The following is a 10,920-nucleotide window of genomic DNA, read 5'->3' as shown; positions in this document are numbered from 1 at the left end:
AAAACTGTAAAAATATTCCAATGAAAGACGAGCACTGTAAACCTCACTGGATATCAGGACATAGGGATCTGTTCAGCCCACAGTCCTATGCTATGGATTGTTATTTTCATAGGATGTCCCCTCCCTTTCCATTCTCAATGTATAACTATTTCTGATATTGAGCCTGAATAATTTATTATTTATTTATTGAGATGCAGTGTGAAAAAGGCCCCTCTGGCTGACCTGCTGAGTAAAACAGATGAGGAGTGAAAGAGAGGCAGGGAGAGTAGAAGGGAAGAAATAAGCGTGGGATCAGAGAGAAAAATAGAGCATGGAACTCTCAAGAAATAACTACCAACAGTGCAGCAATCAGAAATTACCATACTCCTTGATGTTCTGATCACATGGACTATGGAGTCCAAAGGCACCTTTCTAATCAGTCTAACACCACAGACTATCAGTTCAGCTTTATACCTTTGCACTATAATGAGAAAGCTGTAAATGAACATTGGTTTGGTGTTCACTGGGTGAAAGAGGACATAGCTCATTAGAGAAATGTGTTATTAAAACAGGAACAATACAATTAGAATTAGAAAGGCTACAAAGTCTGGATTTACACCTGTGCAACTCTAGACACACAGGATCAGCACAGTTACCTTGTAACTTTTAAATTTGCGAAAATTCTGCATGCACCTTTAATCAAGACAATGTTGAATAAATGGGTTAACGATAACTTTACCTTTTTCCAGTGGGGGCTGGAGCATCAACTCCTCCTGCAGCACCTCCTATTCCTCCTTTAGTCTTTGCTACTGTGGCATCTTTTGCCCGCGTTGGAGATGGAGTTGGGGAAGGTGAAGACGAGAATGATTGTGACCTGAGGAAACCAGTATTTCTGATGAGATTAGAAATGGTGGGAGAAAAGCACAGGAGACAATGACCTGATGAAAGGGCATTGACCCGAAACATTAGAACACAGAAACCTGCCACAAAGTTGTGCTGAACATGTCCTTACCTTAGAAATTACCTAGGGTTACCCACAGCCCTCTATTTTTCTGAGCTCCATGTACCTGTCCAGAAGTCGCTTAAAAGACCCTATCTTATCTGCCCCTGCCACAGTTGCCGGCAGCCCATTCCATGTACTCACCACTCTCTGAGTAAAAAACTTACCCCTGACATCTCCTCTGTACCTACTTCCAAGCACCTTAAAACTGTGCCCTCTTGTGCTAGCCATTTCAGCCCTGGGAAAAGCCTCTGACTATCCACACAATCAATGCCTCTCATCATCTTGTACACCTCTATCAGGTCACCCCTCATCCTCCATCGCTCCAAGGAAAAAAGGCCGAGTTCACTCCACCTATTCTCATAAGGCATGCTCCCCAATCCAGGCAACATCCTTGTAAATCGTCTCTGCACCCTCTCTATGGTTTCAACATCCTTTCTATAGTGAGGTGACCAGAACTGAGCACAGTACTCCACGTGAGGTCTGACCAGGGTTCCATATTGCTGCAACATTACCTCTCGGCTCCTAAACTTAATCCCACGATTGGTGAAAGGTCATGGCACCACATGCTTTCTTAACCACAGAGTCAACTTGTACAGCAGCCTTGAATGTCCAATGCACTCGGACCCCAATATCCCTCTGATCCTCCACACTGCCAAGAGTCTTGCCATTAATGCTATATTCTGCCATCATATTTGACCTACCAAAATGAACCACTTCACACTTATCTGGCTTGAACTCCATCTGCTACTTCTTAGCTCAGTTTTGCATCCTATCAATGTCCCGCTGTAACCTCTGACAGCCCTCCACACTATCCATAACACCCCCAACTTTTGTGTCATCAGCAAATTTACTAACCCATCCCTCCACTTCTTCATCCAGGTCATTTATACAAATCATGAAGAGCAGGGGTCCCAGAACAGATCCCTGAGGCACTCCACTGGTGACCAACCTCCATGCAGAATATGATCCGTTTACAACACTCTTTGCCTTCTGTGGACAAGCCAGTTCTGGATCCACAAAGCAATGTCCCCTTGGATCCCATGCCTCCTTACTTTCTCAATAAGCCTTGCATTGGGTACCTTGTCAAATGCCTTGCTGAAATCCATATACACTACATCTACTGCTCTACCTTCATCAATGTGATTAGTCACATCCTCAAAAAATTCAATCAGGCTCATAAGGTGCGGCCTGCCTTTCACAAAGCCATGCTGACTTTTCCTAATCATATTATGCCTCTCCAAATCTTCATAAATCCTGCCTCTCAGGATCTTCTACATCAACTTACCAACCACTGAAGTAAGACTCACTGGTCTATAATTTCCTGGGCTATCACTACTCCCTTTCTTGAATAAGGGAACAACATCTGCAATCCTCCAATCCTCTGAACTTCTCCCGTTCCCTTTGATGATGCAATTGATGAAGCAAAGATCATCGCCAGAGGCTCAGTAATCTCCTCCCTCACCTCCCACAGTAGCCTGGGGAACATCTCGTCCAGTCCTGGTGACTTATCCAACTTGATGCTTTCCAAAAGCTCCAGCATATAGAAACATAGAAAATAGGTGCAGAAGTAGGCCATTCGGCCCTTCGAGCCTTCACCGCCATTCAGTATGATCATGGCTGATCATCCAACTCAGAACCCTGTACCAGCCTTCCCTCCATACCCCCGATCCCTTTAGCCACAAGGGCCATATCCTCTTCCTTAATATCTATATGCTCAAGCTTTTCAGTCCACTGTAAGTTATCCCTACAATCGCCAAGATCCTTTTCCGTAGTGAATACTGAAGCAAAGTACTCATTAAGTACCTCTGCTGTCTCCTCTGGTTCCATACAAACTTTTCCACTGTCACACTTGATTGGTCCTATTCTTTCACATCTTATCTTCTTGCCCTTCACATACTTGTAGAATGCTTTGGGGTTTTCCTTAATACTGTCTGCCAAGGCCTTCTCATGGCCCCTTCTGGCTCTCCTAATTTCTTTCTTAAGCTGTTTCCTGCTAGCCTTATAATCTTTTAGATTTATATCATTACCTAGTTTTTTGAACCTTTCATAAGCTCTTCTTTTCTTCTTGATTAGACTTACAACTGCCTTTGTACACCACGGTTCCTGTACCCTACTATCCTTTCCCTGTCTCATTGGAACGTACCTATGCAGAACTCCACGCAAATACCCCCTAAACATATGCCACATTTCTTCTGTACATTTCCCTGAGAACATCTGTTCCCAATTTATGCTTTCAAGTTCCTGCCTGATAGCCTCATATTTCCCCTTACTCCAATTAAACACTTATTTCTGTTTCCCTCTCCACAGATGCGCTCTGACTTGTCGTGGATATTTGCATTCTGTGCTCGAAGCAGGAAATGTGATTTCAGTCATTCATGGATTCTGGCACCTCAATACCAAAAAAAAACTTCACCAGGATCTTCTTCAATCATCACTATAAACTATTTCAAAAACTAAGCACCATTTCAAAACGAAATTTTTTTAATATATAATTACAGTCATGCAGAGAAGGAAAGGTAGAACTGCAGGTGCGAGTATAAACAGGAGTTCAACTGTAACAATACAGCCCAAGTTACTGATGCTTCTACTTCGGAAACAGATCATTATTCTTCCATAAATCTGCTGATGATGCAACCATTGTAGGTAGAATCTCAGATGGAGACGAGTGGACGTACAGGAGTGAGATACACCAACTAGTGGAACGGTGCCACAGCAACAACCTTGCACTCAATGTCATAAAGACAAAGGAGCTGAGTGTGGACTCCAGGAAGGGTAAGACGAAGGAACACACACGGAGGATGAGAGGTGAACTGATAGAGGTGTACAAGATAATGAGAGGCATTGATCATGTGGATAGTCAGAGGCTTTTTTCCAGGGCTGAAATGGCTAGCACGAGAGGGCATAGTTTTAAGGTGCTTGGAAGTAGGTATAGAGGAGATGTCAGGGGTAAGTTTTTTTACGCAGAGAGTGGTGAGTGCGTGGAATGGACTGCCAATGGTGGCAGTGGAGGTGGAAACAATAGGGTCTTTTAAGAGACTCCTGGATGGCTACATGGAGCTTAGAAAAATAGAGGGCTATGGGTGAGCCTAGGTAGTTCTAAGGTATGGACATGTTCGGCACAGCTTTGTGGGCTGAAGGGCCTGTATTGTGCTGTAGGTTTTCTGTTTCTATACCAATCCTCATAGAGGGCTCAGAAGTGGAGAGAGTGAGCAGCTTCAAGTTCCTGGGTGTCAAGATTTCTGAAACCTAACCTGGTCCCAACATATCCATGTAGTTATAAAGAAGGCAAGACAGTGACTATACTTCATTAGGAATTTGAAGAGATTTGGTATATCAACAAATACACTCAAAAACTTCTATAGTTGTACCGTGGAGAGCATTCAGACAGGCTGCATCACTGTCTGGTATTGCGGGGGGGGGGGGGGTTGCTACTGCACAGGACCAAAAGAAGCTGTAAAGGATTATAAATTTAGTCAGCTCCATCTTGGGTACTAGCCTACAAAGTACCCAGGACATCTTCAAGGAGCGGTGTCTCAGGAAGGCAGTGTCCATTATTAAGGACCTCCAGCACCCAGGGCATGCCCTTCTCTCACTGTTACCATCAGGTAGGAGGTACAGAAGCCTGAAAACACACACTCAGTGATTCAGGAACAGCTTCTTCCCCTCTGCCATCTAAATCCTAAATGGACGTTGAACCCATGAACACTACCTTACTTTTTAATTATATATTATTTGTTTTTTGCACGATTTTTAAACTATTCAATTTATGCATACTGTAATTTTTTTTTCTTTTTCTTCTATATTATGTATTGTATTGTACTGCTGCTGCTAAGTTAACAAATTTCACGACAAATGCTGGTGATAATAAACCTGATTCTGATTCAAGCACCTGTTAAACAGTTGTGTTTTTTCAAGTTGAAGTTTATTGTCTTTCAGCTATACATACGTATATAGCTATACGAAACATCATTCCTCTGAGGCCAAGGCACAGCAGACCATATGATATAGGAGCAGAATTAGGTCATTCGGCCCATCAAATCTCCTCTGCCATTTCATCATGACTCATTTATTATCCCCCTCAACCCCATTCTCCTGCCTTCTTTGTAACCTTTGACTCCTAATCAAGAACCTAGCAACGTCACTTTAAATATAACCAATGACTTGGCTTCCACAGCCATCTGTAGCAATGAATTCCACAGACACAGTACATAGAGCACATATAGTTACGATCCAGCACAGAGTCATAAAATAGTATTGACACAAGTCCCTGAGTGACCTGGCTTGAAGATTGACAGACTGTCATAAAGTATGTGGCGTATGTTTATGTAAGACAGAATAATATTATTGACACTATAATAAAACAAGCAGTCATGAAAATATATGACACAGCTGCAATAAAAAATGAAAAGTGACCGGTGCAGGATGAGAGTGTATCTATGACGTTTGGAGTGTGGGTTGGGGGTGGTGGAGGAGGTAGGGAGGTGTATTCTCTGTTCATTGAGCAATGAGCAGCACACTCGTCTTCCCAGTTTCAATCACTGCAAGCATCATTGATGGCCAACTCCACCCAAACACACACGATCTTCTGTGCTTGCAACAGGAAATGCAAGCACAGGATGTGAAAGATAAAACTAGACAATGTTGGGCAGGTTGTCACTGTGGGGTCAGTGGTTCATGTTGCTAGATTTTCATCAGTACTTGATGCTGATCTGAGATGTTAACTTTCACTCTCCATGGATGCTGTTTGATCTTCTGAGCATTTTCAACTTGTTTTGGCTTTTATGTTAAACTGAGAATTTTGCTTGCACTCAAAGAATGTCTAAATTAAGGTGGTGTTTGTTCACAACTATGCCTAGAGGTCCTTTATGACATCAAATCCAACTTTCGAAACTGCTTCCCAAAACCAGCTCATTAACTGAAATGTTTCAAATTCACGTAGATGTGTGTACAATACTCCCAATAATGACAAACTACATGCAACCTGTGCAGATGATCCATGATACAAAATAGCACCTGTAATATTGGCTATACCAAATATATGACATATGACAAATATATACCAAAAATTTGCCTGATCTTCTACCAACACAGTATTTCCAAGCAACCTCATCTGATCCTTCACACTGCCAAGAGTCTTACTGTTAATACTATATTCTGTCCTATATTCTCCTACCTATATATTAATAGCATACAAGGTAGGAGAGTATAAACTCAAAAGGGATAGGTTTATTTACTTATTTAGAGATACAGTATGGAGCAGCCACATCGAGCTGCGCCACTCAGCAACTCACTGGTTTAACATTAGCCCAATCACAGGACAATTTGCAATCACCAATTACAGGTTTCCTCCGCCATCCGAAGGTAGAGCGTTCCTATGAAACGGTTCAGAAGCCGAAATGTCATAAAGCGAAGAAGGAATTACCATTTATTTATATGGGAAAATTTTGACAGCGTTTGCAGACCCAAAAATAACCTACCAAATCATGCCAAATAACACATTAAAACCTAAAATAACAGTAACATATAGTAAAAGCAGGAATGATATGATAAATACACAGCCTATATAAAGTAGAAATACTTTTCCACAATCACTGCCAGCACAGATCTCTGTAGCGAAAATCTCACGCAAGTGCTGTTGGCAAAAACACGGCGCAAGCGCTCTCCAGTAATCTTTAAACTATGAAGCTGCCAAATCATACCAAACAACATGTAAAAATACACAGCCGACATAAAGTAGAAATAATGTATGTACAGTGTATCACTTACTGGAATCGGGACAGCGCAGAGCACACTGATGATGGTGTGTTAGGCTGAGTCGTCGCAGGCTGGGGTGGTGCAGTGACCCCACCCTCCGGGCCACCAACCGATACATTGCCGCGAAGCACGCAGGGGTCCAGCGGTAGCCGGACGCACCCAGCACATCTTTAAGAAAAAAGCCAAAATAAACATGCTAATTAATTATGTGCTGCCCGACACGTAATTGTCGGCCCAGATCAGTGCCAATTGCCGATTGCATCGCCTCTGATCTGGGCCGACAATTACGTGTGGGGCGGCACCTAATTAATTAGCATTTTTATTTCGGCTTTTTTCTTAAAGATGTGCTGTGTGCCTCTCGGCTACTGCTGCATTCTCCGCGAATCGGTACAGTATCTGTCCAGGGCCCGGGTGTTGGGGAGGTGGGACACGGGGGTGTCATCTCATCATCGATCAGGGCAGGCAGTTCCTCTTCTCCTATGACTGCCTGCCTCGATGTCGAAGGTCGAGGTTTGTTGTCTGCTGTGGCTGATGTGGAAAGCTTGCTTGACTGCTGAGCCTCGTGCATTTTTCTATCATACAGTTCTTTGTAAGGACTCAAAGAATCTTGCAACTATCCCCTAAACCTACGTACCCTTTCAAAATTAAAGTCGTACTTTATCATTACTCATTCGGTTTCGATTGTTATCCTTTCCTCTTCCAATTGCATCGGCTCTTCATCTATCAGTTCTTGGTCATGGGATGCCAAAACCTCTTCAACATCATCTTCGTCAACTTCCACAAGCCAAACTCACTTTGTCCTTACTTCGTTCACCACGATCAAAACACTTAATTATGTCTAGTTTTACGCTAAGTGTAACACCCTTACGAGCTCTTTCAGGCTTTTCCTACACCATAGAACTCATCTTGCAAATGACTGCTCACAGGCTCGTGTTAAAGCAATGCTGGCGAGAATGCCGTTCTGAATCCGGGGAGAGCGGCTGCTCAGGATGCGCGCTGCTTTTTATCGCGCGCTAAATTTTTTATCGCACGCTAAATTTTTTCGTAACAGTGAGGTTTCGTAAAGCGAACGTTCGAAAAGTAGGGAACACCTGTAACCTACTAATCAGTACGTCTTTGGACTGTGGGAGAAAACTGTTGGAATCCCATGTGCATATGGAAAGGAATGCCCAAACTTACTTAAAGAAAACATCGTAATGGAACTCTGAACTCTGACGTCCAGAACTATAATAGCATTGCGCTAATCACTATATGACTGTGTTTTAAAATGAGATGTCAAAGATTTAAAGTATTTCCACACAGGGGTTGTGGGCATGTTGAACGAGCTGCCAGAGGAAGTGGCAGAGGTGGTTCCAATTGGGTGGGTATGTCAAAAACAACAGTTGAATGGATAGTCACACTTAGGCGGTCGGAAGCAGGTTGTTGGGTGACAGTCAGAGGGGGGAAAGCGAAAGTGAGCAGACAGGTAGTGCAGAGCACCCCTGTAGCCATTCCCCTGAATAATAAGTTTACTGTCCTGGATACTGTTGGCGGGGAAGACCGACCAGGTGTGAGCCACGGTGGCAGGGCTTTCGGCACTGAGTCTGACCCTGTGGTGCAGAAGGGTGGGACGGAGAAGAGGAGAGCTGTTGGCATGGGAGACTCTATAGTCGGGGAGCAGACAGGAGATTTTGTGGACGTGAGAAGGACACCCGCATGGTTTGTTGCCTCCCGGGTGCCAGGGTCCAGGATGTCTCTGACCGGGTGCACGACATCCTGGTACGAGAGGGAAAGCAGCCAGAAGTCGTGATATATGTTGGGACCAACAACATAGGCAGGAAGAGGGATGAGGTGCTGAAGTGTGAGTTTCGGGAACTAGGCAGAAGGCTGAAGAACAGGACCTCAAGGATGGCGTTCTCAGGATTGCTGCCAGTGCCTCGTGACAGTGATGGTACGAATTGGAGGAGATGGCAGTTGAATGCGTGGCTGAGGAGTTGGTGCAGGGAGCAGGGTTTTAGATTTTTAGATCACTGGGATCTCTTCTGGGGAAGGTGGGACCTGTACAGATTGGATGGGTTGCACCTGAACTCGACGGGGAGCAATATCCTTGCAGGTAGGTTTGCTAGCATGATTCGGGAGGGTTTAAACTAATTTGCAAGGGGGATGGGACCCGGAGTGATAGAGCAGTGAAAGAAGTGCATGGAGTACAGCCAGATCTAACATACAGAGAGGCTTTGAGGAAAGAGAAGCAGAATAAATGGTGTAAAGGTAGTAAGGTAGAAGGGCTGAAATGTGTGTACCTCAATGCAAGAAGCATCAGGAACAAAGGTGATGAACTGAGAGCTTGGATACCTACATGGAATTATGATGTAGTGGCCATTACAGAGACTTGGCTGGCACCAGGGCAGGAATGGATTCTCAATATTCCTGGATTTCAGTGCTTTAAAAGAGATAGAGAGGGTGGAAAAAGGGGAGGAGGGGTGGCATTACTGGTCAGGGATACTATTACAGCTACAGGGAGGGTGGGTAATGTAGCAGGATCCTCTTTTGAGTCAGTATGCGTGGAAGTCAGGAACACGAAGGGAGCAGTTACTCTTTTGGGGGTATTCCATAGGCCCCCTGGTAGCAGCAGAGATACAGAGCAGCAGATTGGGAGGCAGATTTTGGAAAGGTGCAAAAATAACAGGGTTGTTGTCATGGGTGACTTTAACTTCCCTATTGATTGGCACCTGATCAGTTCCAAGGGTTTAGACGGGGCAGAGTTTGTTAAGTGCGTCCAGGACAGATTCCTGTCACAGTATGTGGACAGACCGACTAGGGAGAATGCCATACTAGATCTAGTACTAGGTAATGAACCGGGTCAGGTCACAGATCTCTCAGTGGCTGAGCATCTGGGGGACAGATGCTCAGCCACTGAGAGATCTGTGACCTGACCCGGTTCATTACCTAGCATTATCATGGAAAAGGATAGAATCAGAGAGGACAGGAAAATTTTTAATTGGGAAAGGGCAAATTATGAGGCTATAAGGCTAGAACTTGCGGGTGTGAATTGGGATGATGTTTTGGCAGGGAAATGTACTGTGGACATGTGGTCGATGTTTAGAGATCTCTTGCAGGATATTAGGGATAAATTTGTCCCGGTGAGGAAGATAAAAAATGGTAGGGTGAAGGAACCATGGGTGACAAGTGAGGTGGAAAATCTAGTCAGGTGGAAGAAGGTAGCATACATGAGGTTTAGGAAGCAAGGATCAGATGGGTCTATTGAGGAATATAGGAAAGCAAGAAAGGAGCTTAAGAAGGGACTGAGAAGAGCAAGAAGGGGGCATGAGGAGGCCTTGGCGAGTAGGGCAAAGGAAAACCCCAAAAAGCATTCTTCAATTATGTGAAGAACAAAAGGATGACAGGAGTGAAGGTAGGACCGAATAGAGATAAAGGTGGGAAGATGTGCCTGGAGGCTGTGGAAGTGAGCGAGGTCCTCTTCCTTCAGTTAGTCCTGACGAAGGGTCTCGGCCCGAAACAATGACTGTACCTCTTCCTGGAGATGCTGCCTGGCCTGCTGCGTTCACCAGCAACTTTGATGTGTGTTGCTTGAATTACCAGCATCTGCAGAATTCCTTGTGTTTGAGGTCCCCAATGAATACTTCTCTTCAGTATTCACCAATGAGAGGGAACTTGATGATGGTGAGGACAATATGAGTGAGGTTGATCTTCTGGAGCATGTTGATATTAACAGAGAGGAGGTGTTGGAGTTGTTAAAATACATTAGGACGGATAAGTCCCCGGGGCCTGACGGAATATTCCCCAGGCTGCTCCACGAGGTGAGGGAAGAGATTGCTGAGCCTCTGGCTAGGATCTTTATGTCCTCGTTGTCCACGGGAATGGTACCGGAGGATTGGAGGGAGGCGAATGTTGTCCCCTTGTTCAAAAAAGGTAGTAGGGATAGTCCGGGTAATTATAGACCAGTGAGCCTTACGTCTGTGGTGGGAAAGCTGTTGGAAAGGATTCTTAGAGATAAGATCTATGGGCATTTAGAGAATCATGGTCTGATCAGGGACAGTCAGCATGGCTTTGTGAAGGGCAGATCATGTCTAACAAGCCTGATAGAGTTCTTTGAGGAGGTGACCAGGCATATAGATGAGGGTAGCGCAGTGGATGTGATCTATATGGAGTTTAGTAAGGCATTTGACAAGGGTCCACAAGGTAGG

At 44.4% G+C, this 10,920-nt stretch overlaps 1 protein-coding gene across 2 annotated transcripts in view; it reads right to left on the bottom strand.

The window, feature by feature from the left end:
- zc3h18 (zinc finger CCCH-type containing 18) overlaps positions 1 to 10,920 on the bottom strand; it is a 303,202-nt gene that overhangs the window by 48,826 nt on the left and 243,456 nt on the right. For both annotated transcript variants that reach the window (XM_072280013.1, XM_072280014.1), the window contains one exon: positions 719 to 853. In XM_072280013.1, the coding sequence (XP_072136114.1) occupies positions 719 to 853 (135 nt within the window). The remainder of the gene's footprint in view (positions 1 to 718; positions 854 to 10,920) is intronic.

Source organism: Mobula birostris, chromosome 15 (genome assembly GCF_030028105.1).
Source record: "Mobula birostris isolate sMobBir1 chromosome 15, sMobBir1.hap1, whole genome shotgun sequence".
Classification (NCBI taxonomy): domain Eukaryota; kingdom Metazoa; phylum Chordata; class Chondrichthyes; order Myliobatiformes; family Myliobatidae; genus Mobula; species Mobula birostris.
The sequence above is the reverse complement of the archived record's forward strand: the minus strand, read 5'-3'. Positions and strand labels throughout refer to the sequence as shown.